Genomic DNA, 21,980 nt, shown 5'->3' on the forward strand with positions numbered 1-21,980 from the left:
CCTGCCCAGGTCCAGCACACGGGGACAGGAGGTGAGGAGACAAGCGCCCTGGGGGAGATATGGGGCCGGACTCGGACCCCCGTGTGCATGGCCCTTGCTGCCCACTCCACAGAGCCCTCTGGAAAGAGGAGAATCCCATGGTCCACTGAGAAGATAACGGGCAGAGGAGAAACATGCTCAGGAGGAATCCTGACGTCCTCAGAACTTTCCTGTCTATCCTCTCCCACGTGTCCACGGAGCTTGGCCAGAGCTGGCTGCAGGCAGCGGTGGGTGCTGGGCCGGGTCCCGTGGGAGCGCCCTCGCTGAGCCACCCGCCCCTCCCTCCACATCCCCACCCCAGGAACCCCGTTTCGACTCCCGCCAGGCCGAGGACCCACGTGTATCTCGCACCCCAACAGGTGCACGTGTTTATAATTGCAGAACACAGTACTTACTAGTACGCGTTTTAATACAAACATTGAGAGAACAGTTGTAAGCTGTGAAAACAATCAGCAAAGGCTCCTTGCACTGGGGTGGCAGGGCGGGGGGGGGCAGGAGGCGGTGCAGGAGCGCAGTCAGGATGACCCGGGCCGTGTGCTGAGAGGGGACCGGCCGGGAAGGGTCCAGAGCTTAGGGACAGGCGAGGTCAGAAGCAAGGGCGGGGCCGGGAGGAACCGGGCCTCAAACAGCTGACTGGGCCCTTCGCTTCTGCGGAAAGCACCATGGGGCGTGAACCGTGGATGCAGCCGGCGGAGGCGCCCGGGGCAGGCACTGCTCCCGAGGTGGGTGTGAACGGCTGAGCTGGGCACTGACTGCACCAGGTCAGCAGGAAGGAGCCCACGCCCACCACTCAGCCCCACGTGCCGCCCCGTGCCCTCGGGGACACATGTGCCATCGCTCCAGACCGGGGCAGCCCCTGCAGCGAGGGGAAGGGGGTGACAAAGGTCCCCCCCGCCCCGTCCAGACGCCTGACGCCCGATGCCCGGCTCTCCCACCTGCCTCTTCCCGGTGGTCAACAGCTGGAAGACGGACCCCGTCATGAGAAGGCCACGGCGCGTGGGCCCTGCTTCCCTGAGGACTTGGGGGCCGACCCCTCCCGGGGTCTCGGGGGAGGGCCCAGGCCTCGCTGTGGAGCTGGCCCCCTCCCGCAGGGCTGGCCGTCAGTCCAAGATGGTCTTAAAGTCCGCGGTCAGGGCCGGGTCGGCTGCTGCCTCCAGGGCGGCCAGAGTGGCCCTGGGGAGCCGCCGGCACAGTCGGGCTCTGGCTGCAAGGCAGTGACTGAAGTCAGACCACCACACCCCCCACCCACGCCCCGGAGGAACCAGAGACCGCCCTTCCCCAGGGCCCGGGGCACCGCTGAGACCAGCAGGCACTTACACTGCCAAGCACCCGTGTGCAGGCGGGCTTGGGGTGGGCACCTCAGGAGGGGGCAAGCACCCCACCCCTGCCGGGGGCACGGGGGCTGTCAGGCAGAGGCCCGACGGGGACCTGGGTCGGGGGTGCGAGGAAGGACACGCAGGTGGGGGGCTGCAGGGGAGACGGAGGACGAGGACCCAAGGGGCAGCAGAGAGGCGGCGAGACCCAGGTGGTCATGCCAGGCCCCTGGATGAGCGAGGGGGCCTGTAACCCCCGGGGCACCCGCACCCCTCACCTGGGGGCTCCGAGACCCGCCCGCCTGTCCCTCAGGCACGGAGGGGCCCCAACACCGGAGGGCAGGGCCTGCACCTCACGAAGGGGCGCTCTGCACTCCACCCACGCCTACCTGACCGCAGCGCCCCCAGAAGACAGCTGTAGGTGACGCGGTGACGAGCCAGCTTGAGCAGAAAGGCGTGCAGGCAGAGCCACTGCGCGGCCTCGGAAGGAAACGGGCCGGAGGCGCCCTTGGCCCCCAGTGACATCCCTGGGGGACACGAGGAGAGGCTGAGGCCCCGCTGGACCCGCCCCGCCCCAGCGCTCCTCCCCGGGGATACCAGGGACCCCAGACGTTGCCCTCCTGCCGGGGGTGATGGCATGAGTGGGGTCTTGGGGGCGGCGGCGGGGAGACTGGCCACTTCATTTCAGGGGCCACCCTGACACGAGCACCAAGGAATTCTGAAAACTGAGACGTTTTCTTCAACTTCTCCAAGAAACCTCCACAAACAGACGTGACGAAGGGCAAAGCCTGTTACACCCAGGACCTCAGAGACACGCACGGCCTGAACCTCAGACAGATCGGAAACGCCCAGGACGAGGCCGCAGGTGCAGACGCAGGGGCTCCAGCGGGAGCGTTCAGGTGGGGACGCCCCGGAGGAGGCCGAGCCCAGGGGCGGTGAACCCAAAGCAGATGGGCGCGCGGCTGGCGCAGGTGCCCCTCCCTGGCTCCTCCCTGAGGTGGGCAGCGGTGGCCCAGGGCCTCCTGCGGACCCTGGCCTGGACTGACGCAAGCGCCCAGAGCCCCAGGGGAGGGGGGCCTGCCCGGGAGCGGGCGGAGCGAGCCGGGGGGCCACCAGCTGCCCCCAAGCACCAGGTCACTCTCCAGGCACGCGGCGGACGGCGGCAAGCTGCCAGCAAGCTAAAGGCGCCCCGACGCCCCGTCTCCGCCGTGGCCGCTGGAGAGGCAGGAGCTGCGGTGGCCGCGGGGCACGAGGGACCCGGCACGGGCACAGGACGGAGCGCGTGGGGGGACCCCGGTGCCCAGCGCCCCGGGCGACCCCTCGGCCCGCCAGCCGTACCCTGGTCGCCTGTGCACACCTGCATTCCTGGCTCTCAGGAGGGCGTAGCAGCGGGACGAGATGTCAGAGATGACCCGGAGGAAAAACGAGGGGTTCCTCCTGACTGGCTGCTGAAACGGGAGCTGCAGCACGCACGCGTGGAACCTGGGGGTGTCAGCTCTGTCAGGGGCCCAGCCTCCCCAGGCTGCCCGGGGCAGGGCTCCCTGGAGACCACGGGCAGCAAGCCTGCCTCTGGGTCCCCGAGGCCAGCCAGCACGGTTAATGAAGGACGGGGTCCACCTCCCCAAGATGGACAAGCACCGGCCTCCACGGTCACCTGCCCGGCCCTGGTTCTCGGAGGGGGGCCGCAGAGCCACCCAAGGGCAGGGAACATTCCGGAAGAGTCGCTGGACTGACCGGGAGCTGCATCCCGCCGTCCCTCCTGGGGGCACCTGAGGGTTCGGGACCACACACGCTCCTGCGCACCGACTGGCCCTCTGCTCTCCTACGCGCCCCCGCCCGCGGCCGCCCTCCTCCCGCCCGCGGCCGCCCTCCTCCCGCCCGCGGCCGCCCTCCTCCCGCTGCAGGAAGGGCCGGCACAGGCACTCGGGCCACCCCGGGCCGCTCTGGCCTCCCAGCACCGTCTGGTGCCTGGAGCAGCGCCTCCAGAGCTGACGAGGACTCTGCGGAGAGGCGATGTCTGCCGCTGAGACACAGACGCTGCTTCCTTGCGGGCCCGGGGGCAGCGTGCCCCCCAGGGCGAGGCCGCCACCTCCCTCGTAGGGCAGCCGCCCCGTGCACCCACCTGTAGGCCTGCAGCAGGAATGTCTTGTAAACATTTGTGAAAACTGTCTCAAGACTGTTCACCTGGAGTCATAAGGAAAAAGCAATGTTGGCGATACCTCTGGCGTTTGAGTTTCTGTCTTTTGCTTTATTGTCCCATCAAACAGAACAAGAAAAAGGACCATCTCGATAAGAATCCATCAGCCTCTCCCGTGAAACCCGCCAGGTCCTCACTGGGGCCCCTCAGCGGCTGCGGTGGAGTCAGGCCTGCGGGAAGGACAAGGGGGGAGAGCCCAGCCCGGCTGGACGACGGCCTGGGCCCCGCGGCTCCAGCGCTGAGGCCACAGCGGTCCTGGGCCCCACAGCCTGTGAGGAGGGGCCCGGGCGAAGATGGCGGGACAGCCACGCGGCAGGGTGAGGGCCGGGGGCCCGGGACACACACACGCACACTCACCCACACAGTGCACACCTGCACACACAGGCACATGCACGCATACCCACACACACTACACACCTGCGCATACTCACAGGCACACGCTCGTTCACACACACGTACACGTGAGTGCACACGTATGTGATGCCTGACGTGCTTCCACACACATGCACGCGCCTGCACACAAGAGCAGACACACACACAAGGCCCAGGATCTACGAAGCGCGCACAGGCACACTCGTTCTCACACACGTACACGTGAGCGCACACGTATGTGATGTCTGATGTGCTTCCACACACATGCACGCGCCCGCACACAAGAGCAGACACACACACGACCCCCCAGGATCTACGAAGCGCGCACAGGCACACTCGTTCCCACACACGTACACGTGAGCGCACACGTATGTGACGTCTGATGTGCTTCCACACACATGCACGCGCCCGCACACAAGAGCAGACACACACGACCCCCCAGGATCTACGAAGCGCGCAGACCCTCAGGTGATGCCAGCTGCCCTCTGCGCTCTGCAGCCCCAGCCGCCCATGGGCAGCCCGCACACCTGCAGGTCCAGGAAGAGCCCATGGCACTTCAGCCGCAAGACCGCCAAGAGCTTGCGACGCATGTTCCTCCCAGCCTTGAAGCCCTGGTTGAAGGTGAGACTCGCTCGGATCGAGGTCCCGGCGTAACTGTGAGACAGCGTGGGGTTCCAGGAAACACGTGTGTCCACTTCACACTCTGACCGCCACACACGTCCAGCCCATCAGCTGCGCTGGGCCGGAACGGGCACCCGTCCCCCAAACGGTCACGGCTTCATGGGGAGCCAGACAACCTGGTGGACAGTTCACGACTGACCGGCGTGGTCGGTGCCCGGACATGAGGGGGCGGCGGGAGCAGCAGACGGACGCGTGAACCGCGCGTGGAACGCGTCTGCACCTGCGTCTTCCCGGGAGCACCCCAGGAGGAGGACCAGCTGCAGCCCCAAGGGCTCCAGCAGAAGCGGGTTACCAGCGCAGGACGGGCACGCCCATCCACCACCGTCTTGACACCTGTGCTTTTTATTCACGAAAGAGCCCAGGTTCCTGCGTCCACGTGCATCGTGAGTCCCTCCGTCTGCGCAAAGCCTGAGGCTGGGCTGCGTGCTCTCAGGCTCAGTGTGGGGGAGGTGGGGGCACGGGCTGTCAGGGGCCGAACTGCATCCCCCAAACTCACAGGTTGAAGCCCTGGCCCCCGAAACTGTCTGGGGATAAGGCCTTTAAGACGGTGATTAAGGCAAAATGGAATCATAAAGGTGGGGCCCTAATCCAATGGGACTGGTGTCCCGAGACACTGAGGCGCTGAACACAGAGGGTGACCGTGTGAGGCCTTGGGGAGCAGATGCGTCCACACGCACACACAGGAGAGGCCCCAGGAGAAACCAGCCTGCGACACCTGGACCTCAGCTTCCAGCCTCCAGGACCGAGAGAACGGAAATGTCCGTGGTGTTTTTTACAGCAGCCTGAGCCAACCGAGGCAGGGACCCAAGACACTGTGAACAGAGCAGGCCACACGCACGACAGCCCTGCTCCCCGACGGGCCAGAGGTGACCACGAATCCTGGTGCCCAGTGAGACCACGGGGACCCCTGTCTGGCAGGTCCTGGAAGCTCCGGTTCAGATCCACACACTTCCCGGTGGAACATGCCGTGCCCCCGAGTCTGCCACGCGATTTCCTTTTATCAAAAATACCCAGAAGGTACTTCCCTGGTGGTCCAGTGGTAAAGAATCTGCCTTCCAATGCAGGGGACGCGGGTTCGATCCCTGGTTGGGGAACTAAGATCCCACATGCTGCGGGGCAACTAAGCCCGTGCGCCACAACTGCTGAGCTCGCGCACTTCGACGAGAGAGCCCGCATGCCGCAAACTACGGAGCCCACGCGCCACAACTAAAGAGAGAGAAACTCGCAGGCCACAACTAGAGAAGCGTGCATGCTGCAACGAAAGATCCCGCGTGCCGCAACCAAGACCTGACGCAGCCAAAAAAAACAAAAACCCAAAAAGCGCCCAGAAAACTGCTCCCCCAAAGAGCCCATCCCCTAGTGCCCACCGCTGGCCTCTGACCCCCTGGGGCTTCGGGCCCTGCCGTGCGGGAGTAGGATGCATGGAGCTGCGTGGCGGTGGCGCTCACCTGGAGTGGTCGCAGCGCACCTCCAGGGTGCGGGTGTCCAGCAGCAAGCCGCACCAGGGGAACAGGCAGTGCGCCGGCAGCTGCAGGGGGGCCGCACCGCCCAGGCCACCGTCCTCCACGGGGAAGTTCACCACCGTCTTCTGCAGGTTTGCCAGGCAGCCATACTCGGGCACACCGCGGACCAGGGTCCTGCAGCAGGGGGGCCACGTCAGCCACCGGGAGGAGGGGACGCCACCCGCGGGTCTCGGAGGCACGGGTCAACGTCACCTAACAGCCCAGCGAGGCAGGCGGGGAATGGAGGGCTGGGACCACGGGCCCGCGAGGAAGGCCAGACACAGCCCTGCTCTGGCCTCCAGGCTTCTGGGCAAACAAGTGCCAACGATTAGAGGCCAGGGTGGCCAGGCCAGCAAGGGCAGAGGCAGGCAGCAGGGGAGGGGAGCACGGAAGCCCCAAGGGCCAGTCCTGAAGGACGAGGGGATGCCGGGCTGACCCTCCAGGTAAGACGGGTGAGCGACTGAGCTGGGCAGCCAGCTGGGACCCGGGGGACACGGGGCTCGGAGGGCAGGCAGAGTCCGAGGGATGGGTCCTCTCTGTGACGGCCAGCTGATGTGTCCACCTGGCGAGGCTGCGGTCCCCAGGTGTGCAAACTCGAGTCTGGGTAAGACCAGGGGGTCTGTAGGTGGGGCTGACACCTGCAACCAGCCGGCTTTACAGGAGGCCACTTCCCAGAGTGGGGTGGGCTCACCCATCGGGGAAGGGCCCTGAGAGCCAAACGGGGGTGTCCTGACGGCGGGGGTCGCCCACAGACTGCAGCCCCAGCACCTGCCCTTCCTGCCGCCCGCCCCCGGGTTTCAAACCTGCCCAGCCAGCCCCACCATCACGCGAGCCAACTCCTTGCAGGACGTCTCCTGGACGCGCGCCTGTCTGCTGCGCCCCCTGGTGGGACCCGACGGGCACGCTCAGAGCTACCTCCCTGCCCCATGACCACAGAGCAGCGCCGCCCCCAGAACTTCCCATGACGGAGGCGACGACCTCTGCGCTGTCCCCTCCGGTGGCCACTGGACACGTGTGGCCACTGAGCCCTCCAACTGTGGCCGGTGCCCCTGCGGACCCGGATGCAACGCTGGATTTAACTGACGAGTTTACGTTTGCAGTGTCCTGTGCTGGGGCTGCCATAGGGAGCCCCAGAGCACCACAGCGGGCAGACTCTACAGGCTCCAAGCCTGGGGTACCCCGCAGGCAGACACGGGATACGCCGGTGCTGTCCAGGTGGGTTTCTCCAAAGGCAGCCCAGCGACCAAAGTGACCAAAGTGTCAGGCGGGGACGCCTTGAGGACTCAGTTTTGAACTTTCTTCTCCCTTGGAAAACCACGCTTTGAAACAAGCCCCCAGACTCCCGGGACGGATGGGGCACTGCGGCCGCAGCCCAAAGGGTCCCAGGTGCCGGGTTTACTTTCGGCACGATTCCCATGCCTGGTAACCCCTCCTTCTTGACACGTCTGAATTCCCCGCTCTCTCAGATGTTCTCCGCGGGGAAGCCGCAGGTGAGCCGTGCAGGCCTTTTCTCTTCCGTCCCCCGTGGTGCGCAGCGCACAGCCTCTGCTCCGTCCACCACCAGCGCATCACGGGCGCGGAACCTCCAAGGAGCCTCTGCGGACTCGGCCCCGCTGCCTGAGCTGTGCTCCTGCGGGTGGCACCTGCGTCCTGACGGCCACGCCAGCGACAGGAGGAAGCAACGGCGCTCTGGGCTCTCAGAGCCGCGGGGCCGCACCGCGTGACACTCCCCAGAGATGCGCAGATGTGTGGGGAGCACGGGTGTTCGCACACAGGTCCCATCCGTCGTACGTGGGCCAAAAAGCGCCTGCAGAGACACACGCGTGGGGGACCTTACCTGAGAAAGGCTCTGGCTCGTGTCAGGTGAGGGGTGACCAGCAGGAAGTCGTCGACCAAGCGCAGGAGCACCCTGGACACGGATTGACCCCGAGATGAGGGGAGACCCTGAACGCACTGCTTTACGCCCACAAGCAACGTCCTCCCACGGGGGCAAACGTTGAAAAATTTAATGTCTGAATTCACATGGACACGGATAAAGTGACCTTCTCCAAAGAATCTAACCAAAGACTTTGGTTTCTGTGGGATTCGGCTCCAGCTGGGGATGCCGAGCAGGGGCCCTGCAATCGGGCCGGAAGCACATGAGCTTGGCGCTGGTCCGAAGCCCCGGCCACGCAGAAAGCCACGTTTACTCCCCGCTTGAGGCCTGCTGACCACCTCCTGTGCGCCGTTACGAGAAGAAAGGGTGAGGCCCCGTCTACATCCAGGACCAAAAATACAAACAGGCCCCAAGCAAGGCAACATCCGCCAACACAGAGGGGTCCATACCCATCCCGCTGGATTCCGGGGAAGAGCTCGTTCTCCATGTCTCCGTAGCAGAAGCTGCAGAGCAGGGTGGACAGAATGGAGCCCTGAGGGACCCCCTGACACTGGACGTAGGACCTGGGGGGCAGGACGTGGTTAGAAGGTGGGCCAGCCATGGTGGGCCTGATGCTCATATCGTAAACACATGCACAGACGTGGAGCACAGACACACATGCACACGCGTGCCCACGCCACACCCGCCTGGGGGAACGTGAATCAAGATTTATCACGCTCCCCCGCGAGGCCCTGCCATGCCTCGGTCACACGTGGCACGACCCCTCTCCATGAAGGTCACAGCGGGTGGTGGTGCCCCTGGGGAGGAGCCAGGGGCCACAGGCGTGGCCTTGCCCGTGGAGAAAGTTCTCTTCCCACCTGGTGCCGTTTACACGCACGTGCAGACGTGTCCCCTTTGTCAAAATTCGCCCTGTTGTGCGGTTGGCACGTGTGTTCCCAAGGGTGTACATGTTTTTTAATATTTTAACGTAATTATCTTTCAGTAAGTGCTGTAATTACTGAGAATATAACGATAATGAAAATACACCCTTTAACTAGAAAGTTTCCTGAGCTTGGCCCACGGTTAACGACCTCCGAGAAGGCCCCACAGTTCAGGCTGACCTCTAGCGACCGTGGCCGTGAGCCCAAAGCCCCCAGGGCCACTGCTCTCCTCGGTCGCACACAGGGTCTCACACAGGCACTCGCCCAGGCCGGTTTGGTTCCAAACACGTTAAAACAATTATCTGCCGGCTTCTGAATGCGAGGACCTCCCACAACTGTGGGCGCCTTGCTCTGTCACCCGGCCGCACGGCTGCAGTGCCTGTCCGGGGGCTGATGAGGGGGAGCTGGGGGGGTCCGGACTCACCTGCCCCCGATCCTGACCACGTGGTTGTGGACCAGGCGCAGGAAGAGCTTGAAGAGGCTGCCGCCGGCCTCGTTCAGGGAGCAGCTCTGCGAAGGCAGGCGGGCGTTCACCAGCGTGGACGCCGCCCTGGGCCAGCCGGCGGGCCAGCCGGCCGGCGCGTGGTGGGGGCCCCGGACCCAAAGGAAGGCGCCTGGTGTCTGGGAGCCTCACGTGGTGGCAGAGTCGCTCCGAGACTACTGTGCACAAAGCACGGGGACCGCGAGGGCCGACCCACTGCTGGCAACGATGGCTTGGGGACACCCTGCTCACACAAGGAAACGGGTCACTCGATGGGCTAGCTCGAGGCGGGTCTACGGGGCACACCCTCTCTGTCCTCCTAGAGGAAGGGGACTCGCCTTCGTGTGACCTTGAGACCAAAACTGAGAGCGAAGATGTACAGCAAACCTCACAGGAGCTGCGGGCAGGCGGCAGAGGGTGCGTGAGGCCCAGAAAGAGGGAAAACGTGGCCAAAAGCGGGTGCAAGTCTCTGCCAGCACGGAGGGTGCCCACAGCTGCCCCGGACCCAGCAGTGAGCGAGCGCCCACACTGACCTGCTCGATGACCACGGCGTCCCTCAGCAAGCCGGTCGCCTGCAGGTGCTCCACGAACTGTCTCATGTAAGGCTGGAGGTCCGTGAAGGTGGACACCTGCTGGCCGGGAAGACGGAGTGAGGTGGGTGCAGCCCCCCTCCCCAAGCCCCGATAGCAAGGGCACCCTCAGAACGGGGAACAGAGCCTGGGAGGCCCCGCCCTGGCCGCTACGACCAGGGATGAGATGCAGAGCAGGGCCGCCTGGGGACGCTGGGGAGGCGGGACGCAGGCGGGCTGGGGTCTCAGCCCTCGGGGTGCATCCCACCTTCACCCCGACTTCTCCCCAAGGCCTGTATCCACCGCGGGAGGTGAAGCCCGAGCAGAAAGTGGGGGCTCTGAGGCTGAAGATGTTGGGGTTCAGAGCCACGAAGCAGCTGGGACTGAGGGGCAGTTCCCGGGGGAGGGGCTGCAGAGAGAGCACCCTCAGCAGCACACGCCCCCGGAGCCACGCCCAGCCCCGAGGGGACCCCACTGGGGGAGGGCCAAGTGAGGGAGACCAGGCACCACACTGCCTAGAATGGGCCCCGCAGGACTAAGGTCACAGCTCCACCACTGCCAGGAAAATACCATCCACTCTGGAGGAAAGCTCGCAAACCCCTTACGTTAAAATCCCTATTTACAAAGTCTGGCACACCGTGATAAAATTCCAAAAGCTATAGAATAGGCCTGTGTGGCCAAAACCACCCACAAAACAGCAGAAACAGACACGACAGAAACCTGCCTGCAGGCGAGCTGGTATCGAGTTTCTGGAATTTTAAAATCACTCAAGATAACACTGCTAACAAAACAAAGAAAAAGATGGAGGACGTAACCAGAGCCCTGGAATCTGTGAGAAAATTCACATGGATTTCTAAAACTGAAAAATAGTCTGGCTAAAGTTAAGAATTTTCTAAATGGGTTTAAAATCAGAGACAGAAAAGAGGAGGCTAGTGAACCAGAAGACAGGTCTGTAAACGCCCAAATTCCGGCAGAGACAGAACACATTAAAGCAGCAGCGCCAAAGTTAACTCAAAACGGACCCTGGGCTGAATGCCGCAGCTCTAACGAGAAACATTCTAAAGGAGCATCAAGGTCAGGTAGCCCGGCACGTGGGCCGCTCAAGCACAACACGGCTTCAGCCCCAAGCTGCGGATAAACTGGATCTATCAAGACAAAAGCATCTGTTTGTGGAGACTCCACTTGCAAAAGAAAAGGCGAGACAGGCCGAGAAGGCGCCTGGGAGCCCACAGCTGCCCAAGGACTTGTCCCCAGAACGTGGGAAGATCCCCTAAGATGGACGACCAAGGAGACAGCCTGGCAGCAGCGCCCCATGAGAGGACAGCCACGTGGCCGGTACACAAGGTGCCCAGAACCGGATCTCCCCAGACCGAGTTCCACAGACAGGACTGCGCTGCCCCACCGGGCGGCCGGGCTGCAAGCTGCAGCCCTGGTCCTTCGGTAACCGCCAATACCGCTGCCAGGGCCCCCCTGCAGCGCCTGCAGCCGCGCTGGAACCTCTTGGGCAACATCTCCTAAAACTACACAAGCCTGGAATCCGCTCACGGCAACGAGGGCTTTGTTTCCCAAGCGGCACATCATGGAGATGAGACAGCGGCCTCATTCATGTCCAAAGAGGAACCGGCAAACGCCCACCCAGCGGAAGGTGAGACCTCACCGCGCACGGCGTCCGCGGACGGAACACGGAGAGGCTGCTCTGGGCGGCTGGACCCCAGACCCGGCGGAAACCGGACAGGAGGGCAGGGTTTCCCTGATTTCACATTACAGAGTTAGAGACAGGCGAGCGTGTCGCTGTGCTCGGGGTAGGAGAGGTGGCCCCCGGGGGCGGGAGGGAGTCCCGCGGGCGCTGCTGTTCTGGACCGTGAAGCGGAGGAGGCTTCATCCCGGTCCACAAACCCAAGATCCCTGCGTCGCACACTCAGGACTCGCAAACCACGCTCACCAGCGCCTTGTCCTGGGGTCTTCACACGCGCCTCTTCCAAAAAGTTCTGGGGGAACTCCCACACCCCCCCCCACCTCGGTACACACGCTGTTTCGGCCGGGGTGGGGTGGGGACGTGGTCCAAAAGCCTTCCCGACAAGCACTAGGAAACCCCCCACCCTGATGGCCTCGGAGTCAACCGAATGCCCTTGTCCCCTCCCAGCCCTGCCTGGGCCGGAGGCCCCAGGCGGCTGCGGCGAGGGGCTGCCCTTCCACCCTCCCCCCACTGCGCACACACGGACAGCAGCGCGGCCCAGGAGTCCCGGGCGAGGCGCCCTGTGGCACCTCCCCTCCCATGGCGCACACGCGGCCCTGCTGCGGGGCCCCTGGGACACCACGAAAACACGCGTGGCTCTGCTGCCACCAGGGTCCCTCCTCTCTGCTCAGCCCGGTGTGCAGTCGGGGCCCCGGGGCTGTGAAGGGGCAGCGGGAGGACAGGACCCGACGGGAACACCAAGAGTGAGGATGACGACCGCGCGCGGGGTGAGGGGGCTCGCCGAGCACGCCCACCGCCACCGCCACCGCCACCACCACGGCGCATGCGCCTCCCGCAGACCACGCCCCCCACCACCCAGCGCACGCCTCCCGCAGAGCGCGCTCCGCAGCACCGAACACGCCCCCCGTGGGGCTTACGTGTCTCTTGAAGGACTTCCGCACGTGTCCGCGGGCAGTCCTCTGGACCACGGCGTACTGGCGCACGCAGTACGAGTTCTCGTGGGGCCGGATCACGTTGGCTATCACCTCCGCCAGCCTGTCCTGGGGGAGGGCGTCGTACGCCCCCGCCACGTCCACCTACGTGGGAACCGAAGTGCCTGAGGACGCGCTCACCTGGGCCCCGAGTTCCCGGGTCCTTCTGGTTCTGACCTGCGGTCAGCAAACCCTGAGGTGAATCGTACACCAGGGGACTGGGGAGACCCTGGACCTCCCCTCACACTGTCCCGTCCCCGTCCCCAAGGGGCTCTCGCTGAGATACCCACTTCCCCCGGACTCTAAGCACCCTCAGGGCGGGTCTTCGCCCCTCTCTCTGAGCTGCAGGCTGGGGACCAGGAGGCCCCTGGCGGATGACCAGGGTACCAGGGCACCCGGCGCTGGGGCCTGAGCAGGTGTTTCCCTCCCTGAAGGGGACCCCGAGGGCAGGAGCTCCCATGGAGTTGGGGAGCAGTCACGGAGTCCACTCCAGAGGGGAAGGCACAAAGCCTCTGCCCCTGGGAGCCAGACACCCTCAAATGGAGATGGGGTCCCCTGCCCTCCCGTTCACAGGATAATCTGTGGGACACGGACGCAGCTCCACCAAGGGGTGACTCGTTCTGGCAAACACGGGACTGCAAAAGGCTGGCCACTCCCCACACCAGCGGGGGCCTGATGCAAGGGGTCACCTGCAGGGCTGGTTCCCTTGGTGGGGGGTGGGAATCGGGTGCCCACCTTGACGAAGTAGAGCGGGGGCACCGGGCCCTGGGCCCGCAGGGGCAGCACGAAGGCCTGCCAGGCCCTGTAAATGTCGTCCATGCCCAGCACGGAGGCCCCTAGAAGGCCGGGGCGCCTCAGCCGCTCGTAGTTCAGCACAGCGAACAGGGTCTTGACCTGGGAGGTGAGATGCTGGACCTACAGGCCCAGCCCAGGACGGGCGGTGTCACCAGAGGGGCCCCAGACAAAGGGGATGTGGGGTCAGAGAGCCCCCTGGGACGAGAGGCAGGCCCCCGCTCTGTGCCGCCCCCGCTGCCACCCCCGCCGCCACCCCCGCCTACCCCGGACCGCCGAAGGGCCAGATGGCTGCCCCACCCACGCCCACCCCAGACCCCAGGGTCTCCCCAGGGACCCGTCCTGGGGTCACGGACACCACGTGTGGAAAAATGCAACTAGCTACACCCTTGGTCCCCTCTACTTACCTGGTCCCCCCACCCAGCGAAGAGGGGTGCTGCCTCCTGGGGGACCCCAGCCCCAGCGGAGAGGGGGGCACCACCTCCTGGGGGACCCCAGCCCCACTGGGTGAGCACTTTGTCTTCGCTCATGGACCAAACCCCCATCAGCAGCGACAGCTTCTCTTTCTCACTAACGGTGGAATCACCCCCAAATCACCCCCAAATCCTACAGGGAGGCGCATGGAAGGGGTCAGAGCTGCTGGTGAGGCAGAGGTGCCGTGGCAGGGAGAGCAGTCATGGGGGCTAACCATGGGGGTGAGGTCCTACGGGGGTCCTCGGGACCCTGGCAGGCTGGTGACAGCTATCGTGTGGTCCCTCTGCCCCGGAGAGCACACCGACCCCACCCCCGGAGGATTCCAGGCGCCAGGGCCACAGAGGGTTCCCGGAGCCCATCCAGCACCTCACAGGACTGGCCTTCCCGGGAGCTCCTTCTCTGGGCCCGGGAACCCCCATCCACGGCACCCCACCATTCCATGGCCTCACCGGGGCTGCTGGCCCCCGAGACTCTGACTACACCCACCAGGCCTGGGGTTCAAATGCACTTTGCCTAAAAGCGGCACAAGCGGTGACCTTCCTGTCTCTGTGCGACTTCCCGGCTCCCACGACGTCACCCATGTTCACGATGGGCCGCAGCCCGCTGGGCTTGGGGACGAAGCGGAGCTTGGACGTCGGCAGAGCCGGCCTGGCCTCCTGGTGTCGCCTGACATCTGCCTCAGATAGTTCTCGGAGCTGCACGCGCTCTAAGTGTTGTCTGAAACAGAGGTGCCCGTGGGAAGCCGGGGCGGGCAAGCATGGCAGCCGCCAGTGCCCAAGAAGTCGGCTGAACCCATGCCCAGCACCCCAGACTTGCGGGGTGGCCGGGGGTCTGCTGGAGGCCCCTCCTCGGCAGGGCCAGGACACCCGGTTCCCGGCGGACAGAGCCCTGGCTGGTGCAGGCCGGGACCCGTGGGCCAGAGACCCTGCCCTCCTCCACACAGAATGGGCAGGGAGTGCTCAGCGTATCCCTGCGAGGAACAGAACTGTCCCCCATGGGCCTGCCAGCTCCTTGTTACCTGTGACCTTCAGCCTTTAGCCCAAAACCACCCACAGGGAGGGCCTGGGTGGCCCCCGCCTCCTGGCCTCTGGGGTGAGGATGCTGGCTGGGCCGGTGGCCCCAGGGGTGAAGCGTGGGTCCAAGCACAGCCCATCGTGGGATTCAAACCCCTACCAGGCAGAGGTCGGGCCCCAGGGGCCCACAAGGAGAGCCTAAACGGCCGCTTTGGATCACATGGCGTGAAATACTTAAATGGGGCGCCTTCACTCAAGACCACGATGAAGGCCTCCAGAGCCTCCCCCCACCAGACACAGGAGGACACGGGCCGCAGCACGTGCACTCAGGGACCCCGGCCCGGCTCCCTCCACAGACGTCCTAACGCAGGGCGCAGGGCACGGCTCTGGCGCAGATGCACAGCTGAGCCCTCGGACACCGGGTGCCTCGGCCAGGCCCGGCCCGTGGCTTTCGGGCTGTCACCCCATCAATCCTGGCTGGATCCCAATCCAGCTGACACCTGCCCAGTCTTTCAAAATGGACATAAGACAGTCAGTGAGCAACTGAGACAAAGCTCACGGCCACCCCACGGCCATTCAGCCCCTGGGAGGCCTGCTTCACGGCAACGCCTCTGCCCCAGACGTGCCCCACTGCACGGCGTCAAATAGGCGGGTTTGTCATCTCGCGTCATCCTGTCTGTTCTGTGCAGATTAAACAGTACCGGGCCCACGTGCCAGGGGGAAGTAAGCGGCCCGCCCGTACTGTTTCAGTCCAGACAGACTCCTAGACCCCACAGGCCATCCAGCCCAAGCCCCCGGCTTTCAGGTAAGAAGGGGGTTTCAGGAGTCCGTGCCGAGGGCGGGGTCCCTGGAGGAGCTGGGTGAGGAGCCCTGGGCAGGGAGAGGCCGTGGTTCCCGATGGCCGTACCTGATGCCAATGCTCTGCAGCTGGCTCCAGACGCGCTTCCGGAAGAAGAAGAGCCGGTTCTTCTGGAACGTGGTCTCCGTGACATAGAAGAATGCCCTGAGCAGCTCGACCACGTACGCGCCCATCAGCCAGCACAGGAACCTGGCCAGGACGGCCTCGCGCAGACGGTGCTCGGCGGCCGGGATGCAGCGAGCCCCTGGGAGGAGAGAGGCCGGCGCTCGCCCCACGTGCTGCCTGAGTGGCCCCTCGGGCCTGGACGGCTGCACGTGCGGCCCACGTGCCGCGACTCGGCGCCTCGGGCAGAGGAGAACGCGGGTATCTCAGCAACGACGCTTCCCCCGTTGCATGTTAAAGTGATGATGTTGGATCACTGGGCTTTGATAAAAAATGTCTTTAAGTTAGTTTCACCTTTCCTTTTTTACCTTCTTACTGGGGCTACGGAAAATCTGAAATGTATGTAGCTCACGTTCTGTTTCCACTGGGCAGCGATGATGTGGCACCTCATCCTCTGTCCCCTTTACGCACAGGCTGGAGGAAGCAGACACCGCGCTCCACACGGGGGACGTGCGGTGGGGGCTGGCGTGCAGTTTAGGCATCGCCCCCGGGTGGCAAGAGCCAGAAACGCCTGGGGTTTTCCAGGCTGAACACCGCGGGCGAGCAGCCGAGGGACGCCCGACACCGCGGGGCTCCGGACCCAGCCACGGGCCAAGGTGAGCGCTCTCCCCTGCGGTCCTCTGCATTTTATTCTGTGCACTCGATAACATCTCCAGCAGAGGTGCATCTCGAGAGCTGTCACCAGGCTGCCAGGGCGGCCTCAGTGCAGACAGAGCCGGGGCTTTACCACCCGTAACCGGCATGAAAGAAACACAGAGGAGAAGAAAGGGGCCCCAGAGGCAGGTCTGGGGCAGGAGAATGAACGGCGAGCAAGGAGAAGAGAAGAGGGGATGAAGCTACATAAACATCGACTGTAGAAACAGTACCAGCAGCATCTAACTTGGGACACAACTGGGTTAGTGGAGGGAACAGCTCAAGAGTGATCTGGTTCCAACACACAAAGCCCTTACACGGTTCCCAAGGTAACCAACCACCCAGAGGGGGTAAGTGGAGAATACAAAGCTAACCCTGGAAGCAAAACCAACGCACGCACACACACGTGAGAAAATGCACATCAGGAAACGAGGAATAACAACACGGAAGAGGGGGACAAACTGCAAGGTGAAAAAATGCATCCACACTCGCCTACCATCACAGAAAATGAAAAAAAATTACTCCAGGTAAGTGGTAAAGACTGTCAGAATGGACTGAAAATAAACGTAAAACGTCAGCTCAGTGCTGTTGATAAGACACCTAAACCACGTATCCTCATAGGTTACGAACAGGTTGAAGATAAAAACTAACGAAAAACGACACAAGCGGGAAATACTAACCAACGGGAAGGCAGGTAAACACACTTTACGGTAAAAAGAGCCACTAGACATTCATGAGGAAGAGTAAGTCTAAAATGTGCCTGCAGCTAACACAACCCATCGTGCAGACCAGCGGGACAAGAAGGAAAGGACACACCCACCCCAGGGGGCCGTGTACCCTCAGCGTCGCGGCATCTGGAAGGACACACGTTTTGCGCGGCACCTGATGTGGTGACCACAGCACCCACCCCGGCCTGCGAACGCCCGGGAACCATTAGTGCAAACGCCGCACACGAGACCAAGCCAGTCTCCACAGGCTCCAGGCCACCGTGGTCCTACGGACCTGCACATGGCTGAGTCAGAAATCAACAGTAAGAGGCAATTTAAAACTGCCACACATTCGGAAAATAAAAAATAATCGTCCAAATAACTCCAAGATCAAAGGAGAAATCACAGTAGAAACAGAAAACACCGAAAAGCGGCTGACATAAACACAGGGCAGCTATCGCGGGGCTGGGGAAACGCACAGCCCGGGAGTCGGAGGGGCGGCAGGTGACCGAGGAGGAGAGAGGTGGGGACATTGAGAGGCCGACACCACCCCGCTGAGACATCACAGCCACTCCTCAGGTCCATGGGGCTCAGGGGCGGGAGGGGGGGACGCTCCCCCCCACAGCTCAGGAAAAGCAACCGTGGTCGGATGTAGGCGGACAGGACGGGCCAACCAGAGGCTAAGGCAGCGAGCAGGAGTCCTTCTGGTGGCGTCTCTAGTGACACGTGGCCCCAGGTGTGGACAGCCCAGCTGTCTGGCCTCCGGGGCTGGGCACCAGGGAGCTGACAGGTATCAGTGGGCAGTATGGCGGGCAGGGCAATGGCCTCAGCAGAGGCAGAGGAGGCTGGCGCTGTGGACGGAGTGCCTGGCCGGCGCGGAGGAGGGGGCAGCGTTCCGGCAGGAGGGGGTGGAAGGGGTGACCTCGGAGAGCCGAGGCTCAGAGCAGCATTTATTCAGCCAGCGGGCAGAAGGCGTGGCCGAGGCCAGGGAAAGGAGCAAATGGCCAGGGGCGCAGCTCAGGTGAGCAGGTCCCGGGAGGTCCAGGGGCCGGGGCCCAGTCGCCTGGGAAACACCACCTCCTCAGTGCCTGCAGCTCGAGGTGCACGGGGACCCCGTCTGAAATCGGGGCCAGAGCACAGAACTCAGAGTCTCCTTCCACAAAGCGGGCTGGGGCCCCACGAGCACAAAGGGGTCAGGTGAGGGCCTGGTCTCCTGAGCCCGCCTCCTGGAGACTCATCCACGGCGTCCCACGTGCAGGGAGCTGCCGCCCAGGGGGTGTAAAAGTCACGCAAGATGCAAAGTTTCTGGAGATCTGCTGTAGGACACCGAGCGTACACTGGGCAATACCGTGCTGTCCGCTTCAGCGTTGTTTAAGAGGGTAGGTCTCATGTTACGTTCCCACAATTAAAAAATTTTTTTAAACCGAGTTGCTGAAGGTCACCCTGACTGTCCGCGTCACCTGCCCCTGGGGTCTCTTGGGAAGCCAGAAAGGGCGTGCCCCGGCCGCACCTGAGGCCACCACAGTCGCGATTTTTGGGGCCCCCACCTGGGGACTGTCACACGCACGGGGGAGGCGGGGGGCAAACCTGGCTCTCACAGATGACTTCCTTCTAGAAGTCGTGATCATCTTAGGAGCGTGGGCTGGTCAAACACAGGGAGAGCAGGGAGGGTGCTGGGCCTTTCGCTCCTGGCTCCGCCCTGACAAGGAGGGTGCTGACCGAGGCGGGGCTGACAGCGGCTAGGCCGGAGGAAGCCCAACATCAAACCCAGAACACCACAGTGGGAGGGACACCGCAGGCTCAGCTTCATAGAAAAAGTCCTGCCAGCGCCCACAGTGGCTGCCCACTGCCCTGGGACAGCGGACGGCGTCCGGACGCTCCCCTTCGACCCCTGGTGACGCCGGGGCCCTGCTCAAGGACACGGTCTTTTCACTCCTCCCGCCTGCCTGGCCCCGGCCTAGCGGAGGCACAATTAGAACTCACATCCGGATCCGCGTATGGGCTGCCCAGATCCAGCGGGGGACCCAGGAGCCTCACCTCCCGACCCCATAAACGGGGTTCTGGGCCCAGCCCCCATTTCTATCAGCGGGGCACCATGCCAAGGCGATAAACCTTGACGTCAAAAAGGGTTATGGATGACCCGCCGACACGCTCACAGGACCTCCTGTTGACCTCCGTCTGTTGGTGCAGCCCTAGACCACGTGTCCCGCCCGCTCACCGCCCCTCCCCAGCGCCCAGAACCTGCCTGAGCCCATGAACGTCGGGAGATTTATGCAAACTGGACGGGAGGGGGGGGACAGAGGCAGAGAACTCAGATGGAGACAGCCACCAAGCCCCCTGCCCCCCGAGTGAGGTACGGAGAAGGCCCTGCCGCGCTCGAGGTCCTGAGGTCGGGGTCCTCACCTGGGCTCCCGCGCAGCCAGGCGCAGTCCTGCACCTTCATCTTCCAGGTCAGCTCCTGCGGTGAGAGCTTGCCGTGCTTCCCCAGGGAGACGAGCTTCTTCACATTCCTCAAGAAGCGGCGCTCGTTGTGTCGGGAGCCCCAGAGGCCGGCGGGCACCAGCCGGCGAAGGCAGGCCCGCAGGAGGCCGTACACCTGCCAGGGGCTGCTGTGCTGGCGGAGCAGCTGCACCAGGCGTCGCGAGCCCGCGTCCCCCTCGGGGACAGCGGCTGGGCTCTCCCCGGAGCAGGCGCCCACTCCGGGGCTCTTCTGATCGCCTGGCCCCGCCGGGCTGGTGGAGGCCGGCAGTGGGCAGTGCGCCCTGAGGAGCGCGCCGTAGGGGCACCGCACGTGGTTCTTAAGCAGCTCCCGAAACAGCGGCCTCATCCGCCAGTAGCGCGGGGGCAGGCGGCGCATCCTGCGGGGAGCCCCTGGGGGCCGGGGCTCAGAGCCCAGAAAGATGGTCTCCACGAGCCTCTGGGCCCCCCCCAGGCTGGGAGGCAGGGAACAGAGCAGGAAGGAGCGGCGCAGCCGTTCTTTGCTCCCCGAGCAGTAGAGGAACTGCTTGGTCTCAGCCCACGCTCGGGGACCGGGCTCGCCCTGGGGATGTGACGGCCGCCAGGATGGGGAGCGAACACCCCTCTCGCCGCCCACCAGCGGGAAGGGGCGACGGGTCCTGGGCACGTTGCCCTCCCGAGACTTGGCTTCCGCAGCGGCTCTGGTAGGTGTCATCACGTGGGGGTCGCTGTCGCTCCGCCCAGGCGCCCTGCCCAGGTGGGCCCCGGGCGCCTGCCCTTCGGTACCCCGCTCGGGCTCCAGGCCATGCCTGGGCTTCTTGGCTGGAGGCGGACGGCCCCCCGCGCCGCCCCGACGCCGCCTCGCGCCCTTGGCCGGCAGCTCCCGTGATCCCCCGGCCTCCCCGTCGCCGCCATTCCCGGCCTGGCGCGTGAGTCCGAGGCCAGTCCGGGTTCCGCCCGCGCGTCGCGTGGGCCGCGCCGCGGCGGCGGTGCAGAGGTCATAGAGCGGCGGCCCGCACACCTGGTAGGCGCAGCTGGGGGGCACCAGCAGGTAGAGTGCGCAGCGCGCCAGCAGGTGGGTGAGCACGTCATCACCCACGCGGCGCAGCAGCAGCCCCCACGCGCCGCTGCCGCGCAGCGTGTCCGTCACCGTGTTGGGCAGGTAGCTGCGCACGCTGGTCGTGAAGGCCACGGGCGGCCCGCCGCGGGCCCCGTCCAGCAGCGCGAAGCCGAAGGCCAGCACGTTCCTCGCGCCGCGCTCACAGAGCCTTTGCACGACCCTGGCCACCAGCTCCTTCAGGCAGGACACCTGAGGGGGAGGGCTCCTGAGTCGCTGGGGACGCAGGTACGTCCTTCCCCACCCCCTCCACCACCACCGCGGCGGGCCCGACCGGAGTCCCCGGAGGCAGCCCACCTGGCGGAAGGACGGGGCGGCAGGGGACGGCTGCGCATCCCAGGGCACGCACACCAGGCACTGGGCCACGAGCGCGCGGAAGGCCACCGGGTCCCCGCGCCGCACGAGCCGCCGGTCCTCGGGCCCCAGGCGCCGCACGAAGGTGGCCAGCGGCAGCACCTGCCGGTAGCGGTCCCGCAGCAGGGCGCGCACCGCCCGGCACCTGGGCGCGCGCGGCATCACCGGAGCAAGGGGGGTCCGCGCGGAGGAAGGGGCGGGGTCGGGAGGAGGAAGGGGCGGGGTCGCGGGAGCCCCGCAGCCCCGCCCTTGGTTCACCCTGCGGGCCGCGGGTGTGGCCCCAGAGGTGTTTGCGCCCAGGTACTACGAAAACCTGCTCCGACCGCGCAGCTGCTCCGGGCAGTGTCCCCACCCACACGCCGTGACCCCTCCCAGGGCGCAGGGGTCTTGCGAGGGTCGCACAGAGGAGAGACTCTATGGTACCGAGGGAGGGGACCATAACGTGGGGTCCCTGGGGGACCTGGTGCATTCTGCGTCCCCGCGGAGCGGGTCCTTCTGGTGTGTTACTTTCTCACGTGGGCCGTGACCGGGCAGTGAGGGATGCTTTGGGGTCCAGCAGGGGCTCATGGCAGCGAATATGTAATGATGTGCAAGGGAGAGAATGGACCACCGCCCCTGCCCGGCGGGCCTAGGGAAACCAAGGGAGCAGGCGCATCCTGGACCTGGACCGGCCCGCGGTGGGGCTCCTGGAGCTCTTGCCCGGCTGCGGCGGCGGGCAGTGGTCAGCGGGCAGTGGTCGGCGGGCAGTGGTCGGCAGGCAGCAGCACCACTTCCCCCACTGGCTTGGTCTCCCTG

At 64.8% G+C, this 21,980-nt stretch overlaps 1 protein-coding gene across 1 annotated transcript; it reads right to left on the minus strand.

Annotated features, from left to right (window-relative positions):
* Positions 1 to 515: 515 nt before the first annotated feature.
* Positions 516 to 21,347, minus strand: TERT (telomerase reverse transcriptase). The gene is made up of 16 exons (XM_036845388.1): positions 21,129 to 21,347; positions 19,661 to 21,023; positions 15,804 to 15,999; positions 14,420 to 14,600; positions 13,353 to 13,532; positions 12,564 to 12,722; positions 9,915 to 10,010; positions 9,325 to 9,410; positions 8,430 to 8,543; positions 7,942 to 8,013; positions 6,051 to 6,239; positions 4,449 to 4,575; positions 3,475 to 3,536; positions 2,710 to 2,834; positions 1,742 to 1,879; positions 516 to 1,243 (listed from the first exon to the last, which is right to left on the minus strand). The coding sequence occupies exons 1-16, from the start codon at positions 21,345 to 21,347 to the stop codon at positions 1,140 to 1,142; spliced, it is 3,411 nt and encodes a 1,136-aa protein (XP_036701283.1). The 3' UTR covers positions 516 to 1,139.
* Positions 21,348 to 21,980: the final 633 nt, after the last annotated feature.

Source organism: Balaenoptera musculus, chromosome 3 (genome assembly GCF_009873245.2).
Source record: "Balaenoptera musculus isolate JJ_BM4_2016_0621 chromosome 3, mBalMus1.pri.v3, whole genome shotgun sequence".
Classification (NCBI taxonomy): Eukaryota; Metazoa; Chordata; class Mammalia; order Artiodactyla; family Balaenopteridae; genus Balaenoptera; species Balaenoptera musculus.

What these genes read in the sequence shown, in the direction of transcription:
- TERT (XM_036845388.1), bottom strand. Translation starts at nt 21,347, where the DNA reads ATGCCGCGCGCGCCCAGGTGCCGGGCGGTGCGCGCCCTGCTGCGGGAC. An exon ending in CTGCAGAGCATTGGCATCAG is followed by an intron (nt 14,601 to 15,803) that starts GTACGGCCATCG and finishes CCTCTGTTTCAG; the next exon opens with ACAACACTTAGAGCGCGTGC. An exon ending in GTGCGCTGCGACCACTCCAG is followed by an intron (nt 4,576 to 6,050) that starts GTGAGCGCCACC and finishes GCTGTCTCACAG; the next exon opens with TTACGCCGGGACCTCGATCC.